The sequence below is a fragment of the Solanum pennellii genome, chromosome 8 (assembly GCF_001406875.1).
Source record: "Solanum pennellii chromosome 8, SPENNV200".
NCBI lineage: Eukaryota > Viridiplantae > Streptophyta > Magnoliopsida > Solanales > Solanaceae > Solanum > Solanum pennellii.
In genome coordinates this window covers 1,379,130-1,406,975 of record NC_028644.1, presented here as the reverse complement: position 1 = coordinate 1,406,975, position 27,846 = coordinate 1,379,130, and the positions used below count along the sequence as shown (strand labels likewise).

At 35.8% G+C, this 27,846-nt stretch overlaps 5 protein-coding genes across 7 annotated transcripts in view; 4 read left to right on the top strand and 1 right to left on the bottom strand.

Annotated features, from left to right (window-relative positions):
• Nucleotides 1-145: 145 nt before the first annotated feature.
• LOC107028695 (mediator of RNA polymerase II transcription subunit 30) lies at nucleotides 146-3,246 on the top strand. Its single transcript, XM_015229862.2, has 4 exons — nucleotides 146-646; nucleotides 1,951-2,049; nucleotides 2,612-2,746; nucleotides 2,824-3,246. The coding sequence occupies exons 1-3, from the start codon at nucleotides 248-250 to the stop codon at nucleotides 2,708-2,710; spliced, it is 597 nt and encodes a 198-aa protein (XP_015085348.1). The 5' UTR covers nucleotides 146-247; the 3' UTR covers nucleotides 2,711-2,746; nucleotides 2,824-3,246.
• Nucleotides 3,247-3,659: 413 nt separating this feature from the next.
• Nucleotides 3,660-6,340, bottom strand: LOC107028694 (conserved oligomeric Golgi complex subunit 2). Its single transcript, XM_015229861.2, has one exon. It carries the CDS (start codon nucleotides 6,132-6,134, stop codon nucleotides 3,906-3,908), a length of 2,229 nt encoding a protein of 742 aa, XP_015085347.1. The 5' UTR covers nucleotides 6,135-6,340; the 3' UTR covers nucleotides 3,660-3,905.
• Nucleotides 6,341-7,510: 1,170 nt separating this feature from the next.
• On the top strand, nucleotides 7,511-13,653 carry LOC107026614 (ER membrane protein complex subunit 4). Its single transcript, XM_015227653.1, has 6 exons — nucleotides 7,511-7,708; nucleotides 7,884-7,940; nucleotides 10,366-10,519; nucleotides 10,733-10,830; nucleotides 10,966-11,031; nucleotides 13,170-13,653. Exons 1-6 carry the CDS (start codon nucleotides 7,580-7,582, stop codon nucleotides 13,200-13,202), a joined length of 537 nt encoding a protein of 178 aa, XP_015083139.1. The 5' UTR covers nucleotides 7,511-7,579; the 3' UTR covers nucleotides 13,203-13,653.
• Nucleotides 13,654-15,430: 1,777 nt separating this feature from the next.
• Nucleotides 15,431-24,304, top strand: LOC107028612 (probable monogalactosyldiacylglycerol synthase, chloroplastic). Of its 3 annotated transcripts, XM_027919046.1 has the most exons (9): nucleotides 15,431-16,281; nucleotides 16,554-16,726; nucleotides 16,851-16,910; nucleotides 19,282-19,443; nucleotides 19,519-19,660; nucleotides 20,772-20,996; nucleotides 21,586-21,648; nucleotides 21,772-21,846; nucleotides 23,848-24,304. In XM_027919046.1, exons 1-9 carry the CDS (start codon nucleotides 15,757-15,759, stop codon nucleotides 24,079-24,081), a joined length of 1,659 nt encoding a protein of 552 aa, XP_027774847.1. In that variant the 5' UTR covers nucleotides 15,431-15,756; the 3' UTR covers nucleotides 24,082-24,304. The 3 variants fall into 3 exon arrangements, with proteins under 3 accessions (XP_027774847.1, XP_027774848.1, XP_015085235.1); XM_015229749.2 differs by lacking the exon at nucleotides 16,851-16,910 and having other exon boundaries at nucleotides 15,432-16,281; XM_027919047.1 differs by lacking the exons at nucleotides 16,851-16,910; nucleotides 19,282-19,443.
• A 686-nt stretch (nucleotides 24,305-24,990) lies between these two features.
• Nucleotides 24,991-27,846, top strand: part of LOC107027351 — a 5,079-nt gene continuing 2,223 nt past the window's right edge. The window contains exons 1-3 of the mRNA XM_015228527.2: nucleotides 24,991-25,365; nucleotides 25,464-25,559; nucleotides 27,265-27,390. Of these exons, the coding sequence (XP_015084013.1) occupies nucleotides 25,210-25,365; nucleotides 25,464-25,559; nucleotides 27,265-27,390 (378 nt within the window). The 5' untranslated portion in view covers nucleotides 24,991-25,209. The remainder of the gene's footprint in view (nucleotides 25,366-25,463; nucleotides 25,560-27,264; nucleotides 27,391-27,846) is intronic.

Sequence of the window (27,846 nt, the reverse complement as noted above, 5' to 3'; positions counted from 1 at the left end):
GTAATTATTTATTAAAATGTATTAATTTATGTAAATTTTCCCTTGAATTTTGACCCAACTAACTTGATTTTTGGGCTTGATCCAGTAATACATAGCTCCTTACCCGGCCCAAAAAGTACACGCCACGCATAAAACGACGTCATTTCATGCTTAAATTAATTCTCCTTGCAACTTCTCGCACCGCCGATCGCCACCACTACCGCCGCCGCCGATCTAGGGTTTTGACAAGCCGGTGACATTACCCGGTATGGAGGATAAAGGCACAATTACAAGCCCTAAAACAATACAAGAACTAGCAGTAGAAGGGCAAAAGCATTTAGAAGATACAATAGAAGCAGCACATCAAATTCTCTCCGCCATGAACGATGAACTCTGTAATCCATCACTTTGGTCCACTCTAAATACAGCTGCTTCTTCTGTGGCGGCGGCGGCGGTGGGTGGAGGAGTTGGTGCTAGTGGTGTCTTGAGTAATGGACAGCAGCACCATACAAACGGCGACATTTCGTCTGATACTTCTTCGTCTTCTTCTGCTTCAGCTCAGCATTTGGACATTGGTGGTGGTGCTCTTGATGAATCTCGTCTGCGTTATAAGTCCTCCATTGCTTCCTTGCGTTCTGTTCTTACTGCAATTTCTAATTCCCAAAAGGTAATTCTACGTATAAAAATGCAATTTTTTAAACATTTTTGTAATTGTGTGATATCTGTAATTTAAGATAGTGATCTCAGGAAAAGTTAGTTTGATGTAATCATGAATCAACTATGGCTTGATCATAAACTAGTTCGGTTCAGCTATATGAATGAATCACTTCTAGTGAAGTCCATTAAACAGAAAATGTGTAAAAGACTGGGGCTTTGGTTCAATGCCAAAGGTAGTTCAACGTGACGCAAAGATTTGGATCCAATGTGGATAACCTCTAGTTTTAGATGTTCCAAAGGTTAAAACTATTGGATACTGGAGTGAAGTGGTTCCATATGGATATGGAGGATTCGTATACCTCCACCATCAACCAGCTTGAGGTTGGGCCATAGGTGGTGTTGGTGTGCTGTTAGATGGTAGTTTTGATTGGGAATGAAACTAAAATAGATATTCTAGAAATGTAGTTCCTTCGGAGTACTGTAGGAGAGAAAAACATTATCCAGTTTGAGCAGAAAAAAAAGACATTATCTAGCGATAAAGGTAAATCCAGTGTGAAAAGTGGTTGGTGATTGATCTTAATCACAAAACAAGGGGTTAAACAGTTTTGGTGATTGATATGGGAAAGACATCATGTGGTTATATACTAGCACAATTTGCCCTTACCAATATGAGCAACATTTGCACATGGCAATTGTATATTTTGATGTTCTAGACATGGGGATAAGATTTCTTCACTATGGATATAATATTCAGTCATTTGATTATCCCTCGTCATCAGTTGATGAAGCTTATATTCTTCAGGGTTTGTGGGTGGCTGTTGGGGGCTGGGGGTGGGGGAAGATATTTAACTATGTTCTCGAGGTTGTTCTTGTTTCTGCTGTTTAAACGCTCATGAGGTGTAAGTGTTTATACCAAGATAAACTACTGCGTGTTATCCTTTTCAAGAAAGACTTAGCACTATAATCACATCTCAAGTCCTTGGTGTTGGTGTATGGATTGCCTTAACATTTGTGCATTGGAGAATCTGGTTAAGCAGTAAGAATTTTGTTTGTCAGTATGAACAAATAAATCACTGATGTTGAGTGCCTTTTTGTTGCTCAACATATGTCCGACTACACATTAAATGAGTTCTTTTAGTAACTTCTTACTTAAGAGTTGTGCAAGTATTTGCTCCGTTTTAACTGCAAGTTGTCAAACTCTCCTTCGTGTTGTCTCAATTCTCATGATTAACAAGTTATATTTTCTTGTACGTTTTGGAAAGTTGTTGACTTATTGTATGATACTTCACACTCATTACTGGCTTTGTTAGCTAGGCAAAAGCATTGGAAGCTGCTTCTGCTAGTGGTTCACTATCTGCAGCAGATCAAGCTGAAATTGAGCAGCTGGAAGACCGGGCCTCTTCATTAAAAAAGGTATTGATAACATATCAAATTTTGACATATTAGAATTTCCTTGGATTTTTGTTGGTTTTTGGGATGCATGGTGGGTGGGGGTTGGTGAAGCGAATGTGTGTGCCAATATTTGAACCTTGACTGATGTCTTCCTTGATCCATTGTGTAATTTCTTATCCATTAAAACAATATTGAGGTATACTACATGTTACATTTTCATTCCGGACACATGACAAAATGTCTTACTGTACAAACTTTCTTAAGTCTCGATATTTGTCACAACCTCAAATCAGAACAATATGATTTTGTGATAACATATGAAAACTTGGTTTCAACATCCTCTGCTTGTTGTACATACTGTATTATTATTAATTTTATTCCTATTGCGTTAAAATTAGTCAAGTCCTGTTTCATTTGCTTTATGTCTCCCCCTAGTGGCAATAAGAAGTCCTCAAGTGAAGATAGAGTTTTATCGTACTTGAGTGCATGCCTAAAAGTTTTCTCTTATCTTACGGTAGTGAAAAATCAAGTTGCAATTGTGATCAAGATTTAAAGCATACTCTATTGTTCTTACAAATTGCAGGAGCTTGTAGACAAGAACAAGCATCTCAAACTTCTGATTGACCAGCTTCGAGATCTTCTTGCTGACCTATGTACATGGCAGAGTCCCTGTTCTACATGACTCTGCTGCTATAACTTCAACCAGACAATTAAATCGGTGAGGTGTTAGAGATGTCAAAAGAGCAACGTATTCAATCTTAAGAAACTGTTTCATTTTTCCCTTCTTTTGTACAGAAGTTACTGCTAGATTCAAAAAATTGGTCATCGCTGAACACCTGCAATGATGCTGCTCGCGGTGCTACTGTTGTTTATGTTGAGATAATCTGTCTGGTCTGGAATGAGCTGAAAATGTGTAGAATATATGATCTGTTAGAGTGGGAAGACTGAAGAGGGTAAAGAGAAACCTTTTGATCTTAACTAATTATGCTAAATTTGTTTTGTTGTACACTATAATTGTCTAGTTGCAGTTAATTGTGCCTTGGTTGCTCTGTTAATGAGCTAACTGTTCACTTGGTTTGCTCTGTTAATGAGCTAACTGTTCATGAGGCCTCAAAAACGAAAAAATTTGTTACAGACCTTATGAATATATCGTATTGTAGATGTTTATTATACTGTTTTTTGGGATAAGTTTGAAATCAAATAGACAAGTTGCAAGTAGCTTCTTGAGAATCCCTGCAGTGCTATTTCTAATTATTTGCACACTTTTAGACAAGATGATCACACTCTTCAACACAGTTACCGAAAATCCCATGATAGTGTTTACACATCACAGCGCCAGCAAAATCAGCAATGACACTTGATCACTCTATTGATAAAACTTCAAGATCGAATTAGCACAGCTGATAAACAAGACAAAAAAAATTAACTCTCTTCAATATATTGCAGACCACAACAAAGCATAGGAAAAATGTTCTAATCATTAGACAAATGAAATGGAAGATACTTTGAAGACAGATTCAAAACATCTCAGAAAATCAAGTATGCCTTGCAACTTTCTGTTTTGGTGTGAAGAACACTACATAGAACACTAGTGCTACCATGTTAGCTGTTAATCTATGCTGATCAAAGGGTAAATAAAGTGTGTTCTTTTATTTCGAATTAAGATAGCAGTCACTCTATGTATGTATGACTTTTGGGAAAATCCCCCTTACAATATTCAGATATCCGCCACAATCAGTATCCATATCAGGAGATCTCAAAAATCAATGGCAGCTTTGTTACATCGAAATGATAATATAACAGAGGGGGAAAACAATAAGAAAAGAATGAGATATTGATACAAAATGAAGTAGATATATAAAATAACCAAGTCTAAACTAGAAGCTTATTGTGTTTTTTCTCTCGGCAGGGGCAACACACTGCCATAATGATTGATAAGGTGGAATACTAGCTGCATCCACCCCAAGTAATGAAAGGCTTCGAGCATATTCCTGAATATCAAGAAATAATTGCATGCAGATCTTGTCAGTTTCAGACAAATTGTGATCCGAGACATCTGAGCTTGCTCCAGCACGCCTTTGAGCACCCAAACGTAGTTTTTGAAGAGAAGATTCCGTTCTTCTACTCATATTCACAAGTTCTGACGTTAAATCATAGTAACGTTGAGTTATTTCCAAAGCAGCACCTTGCAAGAGCTCATTCCTTGTCTCATTATTCATACAAGTTGCAGCCCTTTCTCCCTCCAAAAACTCCTTCAATGGACGCAATACTCCAGAGACATATGGAGAATGCCTGACTGGGAGAGGCTTGTTAGTCATCCTGTAGGTAGCAGTTATCCCTTTCAACTGCCTCAAGTCCTCTACACATTTCTCAACTATTGTCTCAATTATTGCACTCATCACAATTGGTAAAAGACCCTTCAGGGACTTCCCGCCTTGTAAAATACTCTGGTTTACAAAATCACAAACTTCAGCAGGGCATGACTTGAGCAACTCAAGTATGTGTTCAAGGTAATCACCACACACTTCCTCCCCCAAACGGTTCAAATCGTGAATTATGTATACTAAGTCGTCAGGGACTGCAGAAATAGCCCATTCAAATCCTGGGTTTGAGCCCACATTACCAGCTTTACGAGCAGCCAATCCGGCAGATAACCAGCTTGAGAATCTGGACATAAGTTGCAAAGACAAACGCAAGAACCTGTCTGAGCAAGATAGGACAAGAACATCATCTCTCCAGCAAGATCTTAAGCACTCTAAAAGAGAAATACTCTGCTTCAAAATCAAGTCTTGAGGCTTCCTCTGGTCAGAGGCCACCGGGACGAGACCAGCAACACTAAGTGCTGAATCAAGAGCCCCAGCTATCTCTTGGAACCTCAATGAGAAATAGACACCCACATTCCATTGCTTCATAAACTCAATATATGCAGCTTCGGACCGAAACTTCACTACTTCAGATCGCGAGGGACAGTAACCTTCTAAATGTGCCAGGAAATTCAAGCTTGCTTTGTAATTTTTTAGGAACACAGTAGGCCTTCCGGGAGAGAACACCACTGGTTTTCCTTTCTGGATAGCGGAGTGAACCTCTTTAAGGATAGAATTCGCAAGGAAGCTAGAAACATGTAGGCCCGAATTCTCAATAGAGGATATATCCAATAGAAACTTACAATCATCCTCTATATATTTCTTGATCTTAACATAATCCTCCTCAAGTTCATTTCCAGATGATCCACCAACAACTCCAGATGGATTTTGCGGGATAACTTTTTGGATCAAAGGTCCCACTATAGTCGATCGAAAAGTTTCCTCCGCATTCTTGGTATTATCAATAGCAGCATACGCACGCAAGCAGTTATATATAGCATTAGCATCCCTATATTCAAGTCCATCTACAAGACAATGTCCTAAGCTTGTATCTAATAAAGAACTAGCATTTTGTATTCTCTTCTCCATATTCTCAATAAAAGGCATATTCTGTGCATGAGAAATGTAAAACTTTAGCCTATTCATTTCGCTAGCAATTCTCTCTAGCAACATACTTTGAGTTTCCCTCAAATTAGATCCACTCTCAACATAATCAGTTTGTCCACTTGGTAACTCCTTAATCAATTTTTCAACTTTAGAAACAACATGAAAAGTATCAAGCAAAAGTTCAAGAACTTCCCTGGCTTCTCCAGCATCAGCTCTTTGTTTAAGCCTGTTTTGTAAAGCAGCAAGAGACCCTTCAACAGCATTACGAAAACCATCAATTTTCTCCCTGATCTCAAACAACGGAGCCCTCATACGCACAACAGCAGCATCAACATCAGTAAGCTTCGTACTAAGGCTAACAAAATCAGCATAATCTCTATTGATGAGATCCACAAGGTCACGCTGTAGCGACGTGAAGTGAGAACGGAGCTCTGAACGGAGAGTTTCAAGGGGAACAAAGGTGCGTAAATCGGAAATATATGATTCTGGATCGAAATCGTGAGATTGGAACAATGTGGGGTTTAGCCATTGTGGTGGATTTGGGTCAGTTGGGTCTCCGAACAGGTCTGTGGCGGAGCGTGGTGGCGCGTGAATCGATTGTGGTGAAGGGGGTGGTATAGATTGAAGATCTTGCATCTGGGTATTCGCTAAATTCGATCAAATTGCTCTGAATTTTGAGGAAATGCAGAGAGTAATCAAGATCTGGAAGTGAAAGAAATGCAAAATTTTCTATTGAAACTCTTCACTCTGTGTTTACTTAGTAGAGAAGAATTGAAAATGAACAAAATGGTGCTTAATCTATGAGATTTGGTTGCATTTGGTCCTTTAACTTGTGTATAAATATGAGAGATTTCGAATATGTATAATCTCACTTCGGAATTACACCGATTATGTTGTTGTGATTAATTTGATTCTATGTCGTGTTAGCAAGGATAGTTGTTTGTTTTTCTAACATGACAAAGAAAAGGTAGATTTACCTCCATAGACTAAAATTCGTATTCCATATACGCAATTTAGTTAAAATAAGGTCATATTACATCTGAACTCGTTTTTTTGTAATTCTGTACATTTTTGCGTTACGTGGCATTTGAATATCTCCCACGCGTCTCGATTGCGTGGAGTGACGAAGTGTGCCACATAAGCCTAAAGGTGTGCAGTATTATTTGTAAAATGAGTTCAGGGGTAATAGGACTTGGTTATTTAAGACGTGTCTCTAAAAATTCGATCATATTTATCGAATACTTGTGCCTTCTCTTCTTCCTAATATAATATGATGAGTTTTTGGATATTTTTCTCCAAATATAATCTAATTAGCTCAATTGAAAATATTTTAGATTTTCTTTTATATTTCATTGAATATAATTTCTCCAAATTTTGTTTGTGTACATCGAAAGTATTTTAAAGATTCTTTCAAAGCGAGTAGAAATTTTGATGTGAATTGTGAATTCGCATGAAACGATACTAGGAGATATTATTTTGTAGCTTATTAGCTTGTGCGAAATACATGTATTGAGAGTCTCTAATTATTCCGAAAATAATTATTTTAAAATTAGAATATAATTCAAATAAATATAAACAAAAGTGAAGACTCGTGGATTATTAATTAAGTAATTGATAGCAATAAGAAATTCAACTCATAATTACATATAAGAAATTTGAGTTTTCTTTTCCCTTATTAATGAACCACTAAATATAAAATTTAAATTTATCACTTATATCAATAAGTCAATTATCAGTTACAATTCTATTCTTATGAATAACATTATATAGTTATGACTACGATATAATTTATAAAATACTATATTCATTACAATAATACGATAATATATAGCATAATATATATTAAGAAACAATACGTAACAGCCTCCGAACAAAAGACAAGTGCAACTAACTTTTTCCCAAAAATCAACTTCAATCCCCATAACTTTTTTCAATTACACTTTGCCCCTCTTATTTCTTACCCTTATGACATTCTCCACCCTATAAAACCAACAGAAGACACCCAAAGGCCAAAACTCCTAAATTTCATCAATCAACGAAACAGAGTGTGTGTGTTGTGGTGTATGAAGTGAAAAATCGCCATGGATAAAGGTAAAGCAGTGATGGGTATGGGGCGTAGATGGGCAGTAGACTTCACAGATAATTCGACTTCGCCTCCCTCTCGTGACATCCCTGATCCACTTGGATTCACTCGCGCTTCTCAAGATCAGGTTTTTTTAATTGTTTTACCCAAAATTATACACGATTAGTTGATTTAGAGCTTGTGGGTTTGTAGTGGGTGCAGTTTATTGTATATATATGTGCTTAATTTTTGTGTTTTAGATCGGCTGCTGGATTCATGTTTCACTTGAGTTTAATAGCTGTGATGTTTATGTTTTTTGTTAGGATGATTCAACTTTGAGCCGTGAAAAGAAGAACGCTGAAGCCAATTGGAAGTCCCAGGTAAAAAAGCTGATTTTTTTTGTTCGTTTGTATTTTTTGTTTTACAATGATTTGCTCCATAATTTGTGGTCATGGCTGGATTCACCTCTAGGGTAGTGAGAGCCAGTGCACCCATTTGGCGCATATAAGTATAGTCCACTCCGTTTCAATTTGTTAGTCTTAAAGGGCATTTTGATCTTAGTTGCGCGGACTCTCCACTTCTGATGCCGCCGCACCCGTCTGGGATTCTCCAAAGATACAGTACTTTTGGCGATCGGACACGCACCTGTTGGCATTTTTGAAGAGACGGAGCAACCTTTTTTGATGTATTCTACATATTTTTAGTTTTAGACCAGAAGATTCAGAAGTCTTCTTTTACTTCCTTAGACTCTGTGTTTAGTTAAAACCAGGCAAACAAATTGAAAATGAGTAGTTGAGTTTTTTTAAAGATTTTTTGTTCTAAATTGGCAGCCTTTGTTGCAAAGGACTTGTGAGTACACTGATGATCTGTGATATATCTTATTAGTGGTACCAATCTAGGAGAATTATGTTGTGATTGCTTGTCTTTTTGTATAGCTTTATGTGCAAATTCTACTAATTTGTTACTAGATTGTCGACTTGTTTTAAAGGAAACATGGAACCTTCAAAGGAAATGTTTGTTCGTCATTTATTCCATTCTAAGTACTTTGATTAATAATTTTCTAGTATATGAATAGGCTTTTCGGAGTAAGATTCTTTGCTTGCTTCTTTCGGCTAGCTCAGCAGATGAGTGGCCGTGGCTACCCCGCCATGCCCGACCCTTTATCTTACTGTAAGAAGAAGAGGAGGAGAGAAAGCAAAAGTATGTCATACAATAGATAACCTTAAGCAGTTTGGCAAGCCTCTTTGATTGATTAACAGTAGTGAACTGTCATTAGACGGTTTTAAGTTCCATAGATTGACTATCAATGTGATAAATAGTCAAACATGATGAATCACAGCTAGTATGCCATTGCTGCTTTTATGATTGATTGCATTCATGTATTAACTTTTGATTTGAGTGTGTACTATAGTATTATCCTTGCCTATCGCCATGCACCAAGTTGACTGTTTGAAATATCTGCCGCTGGCCGCTGCTCTGTGTGTGCGTGTGTCCAATTCAAGAACAGGAAAAGGCTTTGGTATCTTCTTACAATCGTATGATTTTTTAATATAAAGTTGAAGAGTGATGGAATTGGGATCTGCTACTCTGGCATTGTTAGTGAACTGATAAAGGCATAGAGCATGGTAACAACTCAGAGGATGCTTCAAAGCTCGTTTGTTGTGCCACAAATTGGTTTCAGGGAGTTATAGTGTGTAAATCACATTAAATTGCTCACACTAAAGAATAATTTCTGAGGAATTTATGTTGTGAGAACGCGAGTGAGAATCAGTTTAGTTGCATTCGTTACCTGAGATTATTCCTTTCCTCTCTCTCTGTTCTTTTTTTTTTAATCAGTAGAAACTCTTGCTTAACCTTAAGAATTAAAAACTTAGATGGGAAAAAGGATTTGAACTTGTCGACTTTTTCACATGCATTAGTGTAGTGTTGGTTCTTTAGGGAAAAGCTATGTATTATTATATGAGATAACATGCAGAACTTCGCTGCTTTCGACAAAGATTTTAGGGAAGTTCAGTGGAAATTAGATTAATATTTGATAAACAATGTATTTATGATGATCTGGAACTCTATAATGACGTAAAGGAAAAGGGAGAAGCTAGTTCATATTTTGGTAAGTTCCCTGTACAAATTTTAGCACCATAAGGAAAATTAAAGCAATTTACAGAATCAAAATTACACACTACACAATTGTGATGAGTTTTTCACTGGAAAATTAACAAAGAAATAGGCACATCTTTCTGAAAATTGGTGTGTAACACCACAACCATACTTCCATTTTAGCCATAATTTAATGCTTCCACAGTGCGACCAAACTCATTGGTAGGCCTCAAAGATAACACCCTCTCCAGCCCAAATTGAAAGCAGAGACCTCATGCTATTTTGGGCAGTAACATTTTGATAACTTATGAAGATGTGGGCTCTAATGTGAAGATCCTTTGGAAATTTCCCGAAAAGAATATCTTTCCTAGACCGTTGTTCTGCTTTTATGATTTCTCGACTGTCTCAAAATGTAATAGATTAGCCTTTTCAAGTTCTCCAACAGTTATATAGTCAAAATTCCCTTTATTATGAGTTGATTACTTCTCAACTCTTGTTTACAACTATTAGAAGGTGATTAGGTTTACTGTACATGTTTAGATTTATAGCATAGGTATTAGGATATTCAAGATGATTATGTACTCATTCTGCATTCTATTTAGGAAATATTTAGTATTACATGGACCCTAAACTCTATATATTAGGAGCTATTCCTTTGCTTCACTTTTCACAACAATCATGTACTTAATTTGATATTTGTTGGAACAGAAAGCGTGGGAAGTGGCACAAGCACCTTTCAAGAATTTGATGATGATGGGCTTCATGATGTGGATGGCTGGAAGCACAGTTCATTTGTTTAGCATTGGTATTACAGTTTCAGCTCTGTGGCAGCCTGTAAGTGCTCTTCAAGGAGTTGGGAAAGGTCAGTATCATATCAGAACCTATTGAATTAATTGCTTCATTGTACATGTGTAGTTTTATACTCTGACTAGAGATCGATTTTTTGCTGAAATTTGTCTCAAATTCAGGCAATTTCATACTGTTTGTACTTGTGCTGAATTAAGCCATGACTTCATTTGGCTGCTCCATTTATTTCCTTTTACTTATTTCTTCTTATGTTTCCTTTCTGGGGCAGTTTTTGAGCCTTACAAGGACAGCAAAGTGGATCTTCTTGGGCCAAAATTAGTATTTATTGCGCTCAATCTAGTGGGTTTAGGACTGGGCGTCTGGAAGGTAGATATTCATCTGTTTCACACATGTTATTCAGCATCAGCTTCACTGAAGATATTTATCTCTTTCACACATGTTATTTGACATCAGTTTCTATGATAAGTGGTTTGCTAACATGGAACTACGTATACTTTGCAGCTTAACACTTTGGGTCTTCTTCCAACTCATGCGTCAGATTGGGTTTCATCCTTGCCACCTGCCCAGGTTAGATTTTTAGAATTAGTTGTATATCAGCTCCTTTTCACATATATGAATTGAGGCTTGGAAGTCTTAGGCTGTCGATACGGTTTGAAATATGTTTCCGAAATAGATATTGGCATATTCTAGTCTAATATGGGTACATGAGCTTGAACAATTCTACTTTCCCACCCAGTCATTGCCATCGAGCTCCTAGAAAGTGGAACTGATGTGGTCCATGAAATAATGAAAAGCCAAAGAAAGATTGTGTATTCTGTTATGTTTCAGAAAGAGATGTGACATATTCTTGTCTAATATGGGTAAATCAGGCTGATCAGTTCTACTTTTCCACCCAGTCATTGTCAATCATCCTGCTCCTGCTTATGGAAATGATTATGTGGTCCATGTAATAATGTAAATCCAAATGAAGTTTTTGCTTGAAAGGTTATATAATTTTATTATTTATGGGAGGAAACACTTTCGTATACCAGTGGTAAATCAAAAGGCATAGACCTTGCTGATAAAAAGGATTCTCCGTGAAAAACATCGAATTTTCTATTCAAATTGAAACCTCACGGTAAAATAAATAGGGATAAGAGATCCTCTGCTGTACAAAATCTTTTTGTCCTTCAAAAGTTTATTTCACATTCTCTACACAATACACATGAGTGCTCTTGGAGCAACATCCCACACTCTTCGTCTTATCCTCCGTTTCTTAATGTTGAGCTGAAAAATCCGCCCTTCACAGTGTGTGGAATCAACAATTGTAGCCCAAATCATTTCCAGATTCCCTGCGTGAGCGAAATGCTATCTGATAATGCAAGTGGAGGTAGCCCGTGCTCACCGCAACACCTAAAAACACACCAATCTGGCATTTGTAGTTCTCCTTGTTCTCAAGTTTGCAGCAGTCAGACTCACCTGTTTTTCTTCTGATCACATTGACATCCTGATAATCCAAATTTATTTATGTAATGTCTCTAATCAAGAGCTTATTGTAGTAGGACTTTTCAGAAAGCAGCCCACTATTTCCCACTTACTACTTCCAAGAATTTTGATTGTCATGCGAAGAACTCTGCTTATAAGAAATTCATTTAGAATTTAGAATTTTGTTACGTCCCAGCCCGGAGGTTCTTCTAAACCTTAATTCCAGTGAACTTTCCCTTCGTGTAACATCTGAACTCTTTCTGACAAGATTATGCATATGTTTTGACACATGAATACCAATGCATTATTTATGTACTACCTGTGCCCCTTACCTGACCCTGCACACTTCCCCTAACCTGAAAGTGATATTACCTTCCCATCCTTCCAAAATTCTATAGATCCAACTATGAGATCCCTCCATAGAGTGTGCTCCTCTATCCTAGTTCCTAAATATCTTATAGCCATTTCTTGGATACGGCATTGTTAAGCAACTGGAATATCTTTCACTCAAGGTGATCCAAACACTTTTGAGTTTAACCGTCTTTCAATTAACCAATGAAAATTCCTTGTCCCATCATGAAAAGTTCCTTTTGTACTCTATTCACTTAGCTGTTGCCTGTGACACTGGTCGGCACTTGTTACAAAGACATTAAGTATGTGGGTAGATGGTTTAGAGGAAAGAGTTGCACATGACTTCTAAGGCAAAGACTCAAAACTCTCAAAAAACCTGGTCTGACTGATAAATGTATGTATTATCCATCTCCACATACAATTCTGCTCAGCGTTTGATTCCACTTAGATAAATCTGTTAATTCGTCCCATGTAATTTTTCACCAGTACATCTCTTCTACTCCATTTTCATGAGATTTAGGTGGATCTAAATGAATTCGAATAAGAAATAGAATTTTAGAGATAAGGAATAAATGATACAAATAAACCATGTTTGCAATTTCTCAGTAATCCATATCTGTTTCTCACTTTCTCCTAAAATTTAATTTTGCATCTTCCCGTGTTTTCATTGAGTTGGCATGATTGAGAACTACTTTTATATCTTATTGAGTTTTCCTTTGCACATATTTGTCCTTTAATTCTGTTGTATTCCCTACTTTTATGCAGATTTTAATCTTTATAACTGTTCTATCTATCATGCGATTTCTCTAGCTGTGTTATGTCAATCATTCATGAATTTATTGTCCGAGTACTTTTCCTTTTCATAACGTTTTGGAGTCTTTGAAATGCAGGAGGTTGAGTATTCTGGTGGAGGTTTCTTTTGAATTAAACAAGACAGAAGATCTTGAATTTAGTCAAGATAGAAATTACACTTCTTGAAGCAGTAGTTTGACAATATTTTCTTGATGCAATTGAGGATAAAACACGAGATACTTATCGTTCATTTCTCTCGCGATATCTATCATTATTGCCTCACAAACTGCATGATGATCACTTTCCTATCTTGCTTTATCCTCTCAAGAACCTATGTTTCTTGCAGCCATGATGCTCTTTTGGAGTAATGTCTTCTATGGGACCACCTTTTGTGTCATATTGCTATGAATACTTTTATCTATGATAGTTGACATTCCAAGCATTTCCACATCAGTTCCAAATTGTGTGTATTTATTTCATTGACTGTTAGCATCTTCAATATAATGGGCAGACCACTTTATACTGTACTTTTAACAACTCTACAACTTAAACAAGATCAACATGTTCATTTTTGTTTTCACATATGCAGAATCTTTCTACCTAGTACTTTCTTCTACAAGATTTTTATTCAACATCTACTTATTTTTTATTCCATATAATATGACGATTGATCAGACTTCTTAATCCTCAAAGGTAGGGGGTAGGTCTGCATACGCTATTTTGTATGTTCTACTTTTTGATTTTCACTATTGGTATTACATTGTGTATAAAGACAGTTGATTTAGATAATATATCGTCTTTCATAAATTTGTTATCGTGCGATGTGAAACAAGCTTTTTAGTCAAAGTTTTCGTTTAAGATTGCATTCAATTGGCCTAACATTGTTCAATTTTCAATATATCAGTGTTGTTATTGGGAACCCTTTTTAACTTATATAATATGATGTGATTAATTAAATTGAAATTATTTTTTATTTGGTGTTTAGATTGATGTATTATAAACAATGTGTTACTGTATTTTTTTAAAAAAAAGATTGTTCATAAAAAATACTCTTCATATTCTATAATGTCATATATACTTTCTTTACAAAGGTTTATAGTTCATTCTTAAAAATGAAAAACAAAAAAAAAGTAAAATGGATTCACATTTTAAGTTATAAGGAGGGTTGAGAATCATAATATCTCATGTTTAAATTACAGCAAAAATGAATATACTAATATTTTTTTAATAGAAGTATCGAGTGTTTATATTGATGTTAAATAACATTGTTTCTAGCAAATGTTAGTCAAAGTAAATATATGACATAATACATAGATATAACTCTTACTTGACGTCGGTTGATAACTATGATCCTTAACTTTGGATGTGCACAAATAGACATTTGAACTTGTATAAAATTGAACAAGTAGACACACGTGTCTTACATGACATGATACACGTAAGACTTCACGTAAGACACAAAATTTTCATACAGGGTGCCATGTAGGATGAATGTGTTAATCTTGTTCAATTTTATACAAGTTTAAGTGTCTACTTGTGCACATCTAAAGTTAAGGATCGTAGTTGTCAACTGATGCTAAATTCTTTCGTAAATAGATAATTAATCATCTGCTTCTCATGTTATCGAGAGCTGGAAACATTAAAAATATCGATTTCGGGAACCGGCCTTGTTGAACACGTGTAACACATTTACTATTGTTTTTTCCCAATGGATACTCAATTGGTCAATGTGGTAAACTTCACCGACCAATCCTATTTGTGTTCTCTTTCAATAAAATGTCAGTCAACTTAATTCTTTTTCACAATAAACTAAAAAATTTGGATAATTTGATTGGTGGTTAAAACAACAAATAAATTCATAAACTAAAATCAATATGGTTACTATTATATTTGATATATAATTGCTTTATATAAAATTCGAAAATATATTAAATATGAGGATGTTTTGATGATTAATTTGCAATATCACATAACTAAGTTTTATACAAGGTATAAATTAATTTATACATTCTATAATTTTAATTTATGTGATTTTTTTTCTCTTTTTAAATTTATCTCAAAAAAATAATATCTTTTTTATATTTAGTGCCCTTTTATTTTTCCTTTTTTAATAAGATAAAATTTCTATAACTTAAAAAAAAAATTAAAAAATTATTTTTCTTAAACTCGTGTCAAATCAAACATTTTTATGTAAATTTAATAAAATAAATATTATATTATATAAAATAAAAGAAATTGACTTCCGTCTACTAATCCCTTTATAATTTTTTTTATTTCATATTTGATATTCGATATCAAATCAGACTATTTCAAATTCGATAAGCAATAAATAAACCCCTTTATATAACTCCAGCTAGCAGCCAGCAAAACTAGCCTTCAATTTTTGTTGTGCGAGTATTTCAAAAAAAAAAACTTAAAAATTCCTCAGCATATTACATTCTTTGTTCCCCTAAATCCTCTCTTTGTGGCTCTCCAGCCTCCTTCAAAACACACACAGTACCTTTCATATTACTTGGTTTTTTTATTAGTGACACTTCTTCTTCTCTCTGTATACTAACTTTTTCTTGTTATGTAGGATTCTTGATGCCCCAGAAGAAAAAGATTCAATCTTTATGTTATATGGAAGGACCCTTTTGGATTTTAAATTGATTTTGAACTTCTTTTTACCACCCCAGAAGAGTAAGAATGATGCAGCATTCTTCTGTTACTCAAGAATCTGCTAACCCTTTTGGTTTTGTATCTCAAAAAGCCCCCTTTGTATTCAATTATTCAAATAGTAACTCTAATTTAGATGCATGTTCAAGTTTGCTGTCCAATTACTTGTATTTTGATTCTAGGGGAAAGAATGATTTTTTGAATTGCATCAATAAGCCAAAGGCTGTATCTTTATTGAGTTTGAGTGTTAGTAGTAGGAGTGCTTCATCAAGAATTAGTAAAGTACTTTTTCAGTTTAACAAGGCTATTAGATTCCATTGTGAGAAAATCCCTCTTGGGTTTGCCTCAGTTGGTGGAGGGGTTCATTGTGGGGAGAGCAATGGGGTTAGAGAAGAGGGGAGTGTACTGAAGAATGAGGGGATACCTGTCAATGGTGTCGAATCAGAACCTCCAAAAAAGGTACTTATTTTGATGAGTGATACTGGTGGTGGTCACAGAGCCTCTGCTGAAGCTATTAGGGCAGCATTCAATGAAGAATATGGAGATAAATATCAGGTCAGTTTTGATGGACTCCTATTGACTTATCATGTAATAAGCTTAGCTGATTTACAATTTAGAGTCAGTGGGTTCGGAGTGAGTACAATCAGTTTTACGTTTGTATTATATGTATATATATATTGTCTGAACTGAAAGCACTGGATTTGGTTGAACTTGCTGCGAGGGCTATGCTAATAAGTTGTGGAATTATGTGTGTTTTATGTGATGAAGAACGAGAGATATGAGTATGTCTGATTTTGTTATATCCATTTAAAGAGGGTGTATTGCAGGTGTTTATTACTGATTTGTGGACAGAACATACACCCTGGCCTTTCAACCAATTGCCGCGAAGTTACAACTTCTTAGTGAAACACGGCTCTCTGTGGAGAATGACATATTATGCTACTGCTCCTCGTTTAGTCCATCAAACTAATTTTGCTGCTACATCTACATTTATTGCTCGGTAAGAATGACTTCTTTGATTAAGTTAATGCCTTAATCTGTTAGCATCAATGATATCCTTGACATGACTAAGATTGAATGTTTGATTGATGAAACTGTTGGTAAATCTCACAACAAATATGCAGTCCTTTCTTCATCATTATGGTGCAGTGTTTGTTTTGCAAGATATTGTATATTTCGATAGGGTAAGGTTCTTTTTTCTTTTATCATAAAAAAGAATCTGTTTTTTATTTGGTTGTGATAGTTACTGTAGGACATTTGTTGTTAAGAGAATTTGGTAATACTCTTCTTTTAACAATATTGGTAAAGTCTATTCTGCAATCTGCATCCCTATTCTAAATGTGCTGAGATCTAGATGTGCTTTATATCACTATCAGGCTTTATGTGTTTGCTTTCTGCACCCTTTTTGAATAGTAATAGCATTTGACTGAATCAAGAGCATGAACTTGAACATTGTTACATATTCACGTGTGGCTTTAGCAAATTTGTTATATCAAGTAGCTACTTATCATTCAATGACAAGCCACCTCCTATAGTTTTATTTGAAGGACCATTGCCAGGAGTTCATCATTAATTCTTCATCTTCTGTCATTGTTAAGTGATAAGGTGTTTACCTTTTGTTTTGGTTTCTGCAATTTATGGCGATTGATTATATTCTTGAAAAGAACAATGTGAAGTAAGGTATGGAGTACTTTACTTTCAAAATTGGATGTTTCACCCCAATCAGAAGCCATATTCTTTTCAAAAAATGGATACACATAATCTATTGAATTCCAACTTAGACCTCCTTCTACTGTTAACTACAGTGTGCCTACTTGGTGCTTTTTCACTGTTAAAGTCAAAGGTCCATTAATGGCAAGGTGGGAGACTTGAAAAAACATTTTGTATCAAGCTAGTTGGTGGTAGAATTAGGCCTAACATCCTTTTTTCGTAAGTATCAAAGCCAGACCCACTTTCTTTCTTGATATATTATCGCACTCCAGATGTCTAGCCCTAGACGTGCATGGGATGTTACTTATTTCATGTTGGTTGAGGGAATGAGGAGTTATCTCCTTATATGTCTTTTCCTTAATGTTGCTCGAACTCTTCAATAATGTCGCCAGGTGCATGTCTGATCCGGATCAAAGGTAGAGTATTTTTTGAGGATCTGAAACGTGTGAGGAAACATTTTTGGAGAGTCCTATACGTGTGCGGTCAATGAAGTGGGTAAAAAGCTCAAAAACTAAGGTTTAAATTCCAGCAAAGACAAAAAATACTACGTGACTGCTTTCCATCTGTCTAAGATTTTGTGGGTAGAGTTTTTAGTACATATGCCGGTTGGAGGTAGCAGGTACCTTGTGGAATAGTTAAAGTGCGTGCAAGTTAGTCTGAATACCACCGGCACCATTATAAGAAAAGATTATGGAGGTTCTAGTGGACCATGTCTACCCTAGAGATATGGATAGAAGGCCATGCAACTTTAGTTAGCTATTGGAGGTACAGTATCATAATAGTCAAGCTCAAAGCCATACACCACCTCAATTGTGCTTTGGACTCTGGAGGGGACATGGATGCCCGCCTATAATCGGCCCAAGTGGCTGAGCTTATGTCATAATAGTTAAGGCCATATATCTTTATTAACAAATAGTTATAGCCATTTATTTGAGAGTGCCATTTGACCACCAGCTTAATTTTAAGATGATTAACTTTCTCATCTTGAATTGGCTTACCTTGACTATGTAAACACTCAAAAACATTTGATTGTAGTTTTTTTCTGTGATAAAGAAACTATCTTCCAAATGTCATTACCACGTTGAGTAGTTATTTCATTGACAATAACCTTGCTCAATCAAGACGAGTCATTGCTTTTTTCATAGTAATACCTATTGGGACAACGGAAAAATTTGTAAAAGAATATGTTATTAAGGAGATAAATAGGTGAATCTGTATTTCTGTAAAATGTGTGCTTCATTAGTGTTAGGCTTTTGCTTCTCAGCCCTAGAGTCTTGTCACTTTTTGTCTGTCTAAATGACCTGTATATAATCCTCTTGACAGTTGACACAATAGAAATTACTTCTTATGTGTGACTCAATTCGTATGGTGCAGTTTTTTTGGTCAGTAATCTGTGTGGTATGATATATTTGCTATGTCATCTTTGATTCTGTATTTTTCTTTTCTAATTGCCTTGATATGTGTTACTTGGGCCGAGGGTCTCTCGGAAACCACCTTTCTATCTCCACAAGGTAGGGTTAAGGTCTGGGTACGCTCTACCCACCCCAGAGCCCACCTGTTGGATTATAATGCGTATGTTATTGTTGTTATAATTTGCATGTTACCATACAATCAGTTTTCTACTTAGTTTCTCCTACTTCTCAGTTAATCGTTTATTTTGGTACTTCTCTTAATATCATGGTTCTTATGATATTCTGTTGAATTTTTTCCTTCCATGCCTCTAGTGTAAACATGGACTGGTTCAACGTCTATATACATATCTACCCAGCTGTAAGCTGGCTAATTTCGATTTTCCCTTGTAGCAGCTTCAGTTATATAATAAGCCTCCTCTCCTACTTTGTGCAGTGAGGTTGCTAAAGGTTTAATGAAATATCAGCCTGATATTATTATCAGTGTTCATCCTCTAATGCAGCATGTGCCTCTTCGCATTTTGAGGTCCAAAGGTCTCCTGAAGAAAATCATATTTACCACTGTTGTAACAGATTTAAGCACTTGCCATCCTACATGGTATATTTTATAGTTATTCAACCATTCTGTTATTTTGATTCTTGTACTAATATTGCCTTGCAATTTCATGTTTAGGTTTCACAAACTTGTTACGAGGTGCTACTGTCCATCAGAAGAGGTAGCAAAACGAGCACTGAAGGCTGGTCTCAATTCATCTCAAATAAAAGTTTATGGGCTTCCTGTACGACCGTCATTTGTGAAGCCAGTTCCTCCCAAGGTAGGTGTAATCCTCTACTTCCTCTTGCCCAGGGTGCATGGAAATAGGCAGCCCTGCAATCTTACTTATGTATCTTATGCATAGTTTTATTTTTTATGTTTTATTGAGCACTATGCGTAGGTGTTTATTTGCATTAAGAATAATTAATTCCATCCACTTCCTAATCCAATCTATTCTTTCATGTTTCGGTGTTGCAAAACAAAGCTCTAGCAATTTGCAGTATTTTGTTAATTGTAGTGAGTGTAGGAGTGTGAATGGAACAGTGCCATCTCATAGGTGAAATTTAAGATGCCAAGAGGCAATATTGACACTATAGAGTGTGTAGATATATCCAGCGTATAACTGAGAATATTCGTCCAGATTATGAGTGAGATTATTTGGGCTGCAAATATTTGTTCCTTTTGATATGGTAACACCATCCCCTCCCCCTTTATGCACTGCCCAAACAGTGGTCATTTATCACTTTGCTGCATTGGTTACTCGAACCTCCAACCTCTTGTTTCCACTATGCTATTGTTCAGTTGTCTTTAAATACTTCTTCTGCCATTTTTCTCTACAAGATATACTATACAGGATAGAGGAATGAGAGAACCGATTGCTGCATTCTATTGCATGAGGCATATTCTTTTTGAGAAGATAAAGATTATATTAAACCAGCACCAAGAAATGCTGCAAAAGTATGTACATTCAGTTGCCAAATCCAGAACTTCAGAGTATCCCTATCCTATTCTTGTAGGGCATAAGATCTAAAAGGATTCAGCATCATTTTCATATGCTTCTTTACACCAGAATAAAAATAGTGAAATACAAGTCATTTTGATCTTTTATATGGAGCTTCCTTTCTTCAAAATATCTTGAGTTCCTGTGTCTAAATTGTCCACCAGATGCATGCAGGAATGGTATCCCACCGTTCTGTTTGGCTTTTGGTCATGCTGGATCTGTTCCAGCTGCTCAGTGGTTCACGGGGATTGTTAAGCATCACTCAGCTGCTTAATATTGCATGAGTCTATATTGAAATGCGATATGAATAAGCAGCTAGAGATATCATCACATCTTTGCACCATCTCCCACATGATCAGTGCTTTTTAGACTGTTTTCTATCCAATTCTAGGTTGAACTGAGGAAGGAACTTGGAATGGAGGATCATCTCCCAACAGTACTACTGATGGGTGGTGGAGAAGGAATGGGCCCAATAGAGGCTACTGCTCGAGCACTTGGAGATGCACTGTATGATGAAACTATAGGGGAGCCAATTGGTCAGGTCCTAATAATATGCGGGCGCAATAAGAAGCTTTTCAACAGATTGACTTCAGTGCAGTGGAAAGTCCCTGTTCAGGTATTAGTCACTGTAACTTTGCCTGCCTTATGTTTTCACACTAATCTGTTTGTATTATCCGAAATTGTTGAGTTTCTCTTAAGAAACACTTAATTGTGAAGCCTTTTTTTGTTTTTGTGTTTCATGTTGATTGGTGTGGTAAGCTTGGTATCCCATAGTCACCATTCTATTGTTGATATCAGACCTCCATCTTTGCACGTTTTCCGTTTACACCTTTCTCATTTGACTGGTGTACTAAGATTACCATGTATCATAAACTTTTACAATTACATTTTTAGATCATGTGTATGCCATCATTATCAAGTTTTACTCAAATAATAAGTCAGTGCTCACAGACGAGCTGGTTATGGATACTTAAAGACACGAAGCCCGGTAATCGTCCATTTACATTTTAACTTTGGGTTTATTGACAAATTTTCATACTTTAGCACTGTGGTTTTCCTTTTCATCTACTTAGAGCAACATTTTCCTATATGTGAGTGACTGACTTATAATACCAAATTGCCAATGTATGTAGTATATCTTAGACTAAAGATTTACATGTTCAAACATTTATGCGTCTCCTTAGGGTATCTATGTCATGTTTCAGGTAAAGGGGTTTGTCACTAAAATGGAGGAATGCATGGGTGCTTGTGATTGCATTATTACTAAGGTTTGTCGCTTCTTTCAAGCTGTTTTCACTAAAACAAACTGAAAAAAGAGGATGAGACCCCCACCCACCTCAAAGTCAAAAAAGAAAAAAGAAGACTACTCTGATTATTCTGGTTGTCTGTAGGCTGGTCCAGGGACTATTGCGGAAGCCATGATTCGTGGACTGCCTATAATTCTTAATGGTTACATTGCTGGTCAGGTATATTGAGTATTCAATATTTTTGGTTCTTTTTCTTGGAGTTCCTTTTATTCGTCTTGCGCTTAATTGGAATAACTTTTTAAGAAGTAACCATCCTATCACTTGTGTCATCCATGGGAGAAAAACAACTCATTTGAAAAAATAAAAAAATCTGCTTCTTATGTGTAGTTTACTTGAGATTACTGATTCAATAAGGCTTCGATCCAAAATTATGCCGGGGAGTAAAAGTTCAGCAAATTGAAACAATGACAAATTTTGGATTTTTTCCCCTTAGTTTCAACAAAATCTTGAGTAAGTTTCTTGGAAGGCAATAAATTCGGTGAAGTTGGAATTGTCGTTTTCAATCTTTTCCATTAATTTTGAGAGGATGGTCTATCGGAAACAATCGCTTTACCCGCAAAGTTAGGGTAGTTAATTCACTTTAAAATACCCCCCCCCCCAGGGTGAGGGGGTCTTCATAGGGTAGTATTCATAATAGTCAAGAAATCCTCCCTCAAAATATTACTAACTTAAACAAATGAAGTGGTTAAATGGAATAAAATTCAAACACTAAATATTATCAACATTGAAGATTTCCATAGGAATTGTTATTTCATGACGATATGATCTCAGAAAATACTACAAAATAACAATCTTTATTTATTTTTTGATCCGAGTTCCAAACTCTTCTGTGATATCTTCAACTTTCAGAAAAGTTGTTGACTTCATCTTGGTATCATCAACTTGTATTTTTCCATCTATATGTCTAGTCTGTCTCTGCAGTCGGAGGAAATTTTGAAACCAGTCCAAGCTCGATATTTAGGCCACCAGACCGGTTTCTTCATGGACTGGTTATCCAGATTTTGCTTTACCATGCTTTCGTGTGAAATGAGCCGGCTGTGTTTATATCTCTATCTAGATTAAGCCACTAAGGTCGTTCCCCTTTGCAAGTTCAGTTTTTCTCCATCTAAGGAACTAATATCGTATGAAGCATCTTCAGAAATAAGCTAACTAAATAAGGCCAAGGGCTCTTTACTGAAAGCTTAAAATGGTAACAAAGTACTCGAATTACCCTGAAGTAAAGATCAAAGTATCATCCGCCTTCCAGAATGCTGACATATATGGGATGGTTGTAGTTGAAGGGTTTGCCTCAATGGTATCTGGTGTATGGGCTGCTAGTTTTAGGAAGTGCGGATTTGAATTAGGCTGAAAACATGGTTAAGGTGATTCTCAATGGTGAAGAAATCTAGTATGGATATGAATCATGATTTTAATGTTTGAGGAGACAGAAGACAGATATATAACAAATTGATTTTACAGAAAACTGCGTAGACTTTCAAATATGAGATGTGACAGAAGTATTACCACTACTAAGAGTCTGTTAAATATGTGAGCTTGCTGCATGAATAACCATGATTCGTCTCTTCTATATGGTGGACCATCTTTGATGAGGGTAGAGCTTTAAGAGTATTACAAGTTCAATTTCCCCTATACTCTTGCTCTTCTTAACTAATCTACTTGGGAAGCTTAGTTACAAATTACAATTGTTTTTGTTCTTACTTGATAGTCAGTACTTCCTGTATTGAGAGTATAATGAACTATCTACATCCCTGGTACGTTGTGTTGTCTTCACTTTTGACTTCCTCATTTCCGAGAGTGTTTTCCAAATGCACCATTTAAGTTCCAAAGTTGCACTTCAGTTGTTCCACGTCATTCTTTCCTGATTGCAGATTGAATAGATATGTTAGCCTGTGTTCTCTCTCTTCTTCTTCCCATTTCCTGGCTGGTGGGGTTGACGAAGGGGAGGGGGGGGGATCGCGCTAAAATTTCTACTGGACCTGTTCAAACTCTTGATTATCCTCGAAGCAGAATATAAGTTTACTACAACCAAACACAAAACGACTAAAGTTCCAATATCCTTCGTTCATTTCTGTTGTCAATGCAGAGATATTTTCTGTTATGCATAACTTTGGAGTCTTTTAACCTCTAAATTCTTATCCTTGTATGTTTGATCTACAACAGGAAGCTGGAAATGTGCCATATGTTATCGAGAATGGATTCGGGAAATACTCAAAGTCACCTAAAAAGATAGCCAGTATAGTCGCGCAGTGGTTTGGTCCCAAACAAGATGAACTCAGAATCATGTCCCAAAATGCTCTAAGGCTATCAAGGCCAGATGCTGTATTTAAGATAGTACATGACATGCATGAACTGGTCAGACAGAAAAATTTTGTACCACAGTATTGTCCTGCTTAAATTACTTGCATCAGTTAGCTGGTGGAAGATAGCAGACACCCAGTGAAATACTCGGTGTTTGCAAGCTAGCTCAGACACCATCATTAAACGGAGCAATTATTACTATTATTATTATTTCAACTCAATTTTGGCTTGAATTCTTAGTAGAATGTACCATTGTCCTGAGAAACATTCATTCAGAGTAAACTCCTTGGGTTTAAAGTGAAACTTTTATTTACACAGAGTATGTTGTTGTTCGCGTGCAAGATAGACTCTTAAACTAGTTTCAACTTTTAGAACATATTTTGATAAATAAAAGCAAAGACTTTTTTAGTGTTTGGCATCTACACTAATGATGCAAATAAAAGTTAGCAAAGTTTGATATACTCCTCTAAATATGATATATGATATTATCCCTTATTCATTGTACCAAACGACTTCTTAGTATGATATATGAGTATCTTTTGTTAACATATCGAACACTTGAAAATAAAATAAAAATCTCACTTTTCCTTGAAAAATATTTTCCTTCGTACATAAGATAATACAAAAGGTAGGGTTGTGTATTGATCGATTATTGATCATTATCGATTTAACCGTTAAGAATTGACACAAAATAATTAATGAAATCACTTAGAAACAAGGTGACAAATTGAATGAAATCATATACACGAGTTTACAAGATGCATCTTTCTCAAAAGCAACGAATTTTATAATGTAGAATAACCAAGATTTTGAGATAGCCAGAAATAAAAGTAGGAAACTAAACTCTAGATTAAGTACTTTATATACAAAATGGTATAAATATAATTATTTAATTTACTATTGGTTTATCGGTTTCAAACCATTAAGAACCGATAACAAAAGAATCAAAATCGTTATCTGAACCGCTAAACCAATAACCCATTAATGATAAACCAATAACTTTTTTCGACTCGGGTTATCGGTTTCGATTTGATTTTAAAGGTATCATTCCATAACACTACAATATTTCAAAGGACTCATTTTGACAGTTCCCTCCAATTTCCCTCTTTTCTTCTCAAAAAAATTCAAAAAAACCCTCCAAATCTCCAGTTAGGTATACAGTCAAGATTCTTCCTTTCTGCAATTTCCGACCAAAGAACTAGAGAAGGTGAAAGGAAAATTGAAATGGGTCATCGAAATCTGAGTCATTATCACCATTTAGAGAACGAACAACATCAATCAGTAGATGGGTTATTGACCCTTTTCACCAAAGCCAACCATGACCTGAACATGGTTCAGAACAAGCTCGAGAAGGAATTTCGACAAGTTTATCCTGATAATGTTTGTAATTAACGCAACCCCTTTAGTTCTTTTATCAACCCATTTCTGGGTTTTTGATTTTTTTTTCTTGTTTTTCCCAATTTTTTGTTGGGTTACAGGCGAACCCCATGAAGCTAGTTTCAAGGATTAAGAAAGTTCAGGATGAAATGTCCAGCTTGAAGGAGCAGTGTCGTGAGCTACTTGCAGCTAAACAGGTATTGCTATTGCTAGATTGGTACTAATTTATCCTCAATACCAAGTTTGTTGGGGTCACCTGTATGTAGAAGCGAATATAGGATTTCTAGAACATGGGTGCACCATTGAAAAAAAAGGAGGAAAAACTGTATTGAATGGAGTTGATAACTCGGTATTCAACTAAGTGCATCATTCAGCTTCCTTGTAGCATAGGTAATATTAGTACCAATTTTAGAGATATATAGAAATACCTAGTCTTACGGAGAGATCACGGATTCTGGTGCCCCATACTATAGCATATAAATTCGCCTCTACCTGTATGAATTATCTTTATCCGTCTGCTCTACCATAATATAGCATATAAACTCGCCTCTACCTGTATGAATTATCTATATCCGTCTTCTCTATTTGGATCTGTTTTATTTAAGTAAATAATTTGTGTTTCAAACAAATTAACATATGTATGTATGTATACTAATCTGTGAGTGTATTTGTCTTTCTGCTTTGGAATCTTAATATTATTTGAGTTTCTTAAACTCAGATATTAATACTTAAATGTAGGAGGAAGTGAACCATGTTGCTTGAATCGTGCCATATTTGTGAGGAACAAGGTACAGTCATAAAAGTTGAAGTTTTAGCTAGGTGTTTTGGCCTGTATTTGTAGAAGTTGGTAAAGCCAGTTATTTTTTTGCAGTAATCCTCTTCCTTTTCTTGTCCAATATTAGACTGGGTTTGTTTCTTTTTCTCACCTGTTTTTCAAAGTATCTAAAGCTTTTTCGTGGTTCTTTAGTCAAAAAAACAGTTTCCCAACGACTTCCTATTCTTGAGTTCCTAGTGAAAAGCTGAAATCTGGTTACCATCACGATATAAGGAGAAACTGATTTCTGCCCACTTCTCCATCCAAATGGTTTTCAAAAGTCAAAATGTGTTCGAGTTATTGCTTGGCCATTGGGAATATCATGTTGGAAACTGTATAATCTGGTAATTAGTTATAACTACTTTGAACTCATACATCACATCATGGAAATGCCACTACTATGATGATGAAGTGTCAAGTACTGTGTTTTCAAAGTAGTGGATCTACAAAGAAATGGACCATGATGATGTCAAAACGTAAGGTTATTCAGGGAAAAAATAAATTCACGAAACTTGGTCAAACTGACTTAAGATTTCATATGATGTGACAGTTTAGTCCTTCGAAAAAACCGAAGGCTGCATTGAATATGTAGTAGAAACCTTACCACTGAATCTGTAGCATTGAGTTTCTGATACTGTAGTCTACATCAAGAAATCTCATATGAGTAGTCTTGCCACAGAAGTTGAGTGCCTTAATGATGGAATCCATGATAAAGCAAAAGAAATGCAGTTCAAAATTAAGATCTGTACTTAGTTTTGTTTGTAGCCTATTATTTAGATCCTCTACCTCTTGATTCTTTTGAATGCCTCCTTCCATGGATTAGTACTGGAACACATATATCAAAGCTCAGTGTGAAATTTGAATGAGATATGTATTTCTTTTGAGTAAAACTGAGGTTACACAAAATCAGAGTCTGTATATAAAGTGCATGTATAGATTTTCTGTACTTTACAAGTTACAACTGTTGGGACCAAGACTTTCTGGTTATTAGTAGCAAATAGGTGTCCAATCACCTCATTCTTTATCATATATGTTTCTTTTACTGTGCTGGGATTTAAAAACTTTTATGCTGAATGCACTAAAAACAGGATTTGATTGATAAAGCTCGGGCAACCTTAGTTGGGAACAGGTCGTTGCTGCAAAGGTTGCAATTATCCACTGGTGTTCCTGTCATCAGTGATTCTGATGATCCATCATATGCTAGTTTCAACCAGGTAACTTGATTTTGCAGCAGCATTATCCTCTAGGATAATATTGTTCCTATATATATGGAGTGTTGAGCCATTCCTCTCCCGCGCTATCTTAACCATTCTATCTGGAAAGACTGCATGCTTGAGTTGTAATCAGTGTGTATAATATATTATAATTTGCTCGAAGAGATATCTTGTAAGGTTTTAACATGAAAAATGATTTTCATCTCACATCCTTCTTTGTCTATCAATTCCTAGGTTTTACTCTGCTTTGTCTATCTAACAGTAATTCTATTGACTTCATCTAGACTGTAGCAAGGTTGCAAAAATATCCAAATAGTTTCTAAATATTGTGCACCATTTTCCAGCAAGCAACCAAAATCTAATCTGAAGGGCAAGGATTCCTGATTTAGTTTCATGGCGTTTAAGTGCTTGCTGTGGTGGCAATTTTCCCTGCTATGGTCCTCCCCCCCCCCCCCC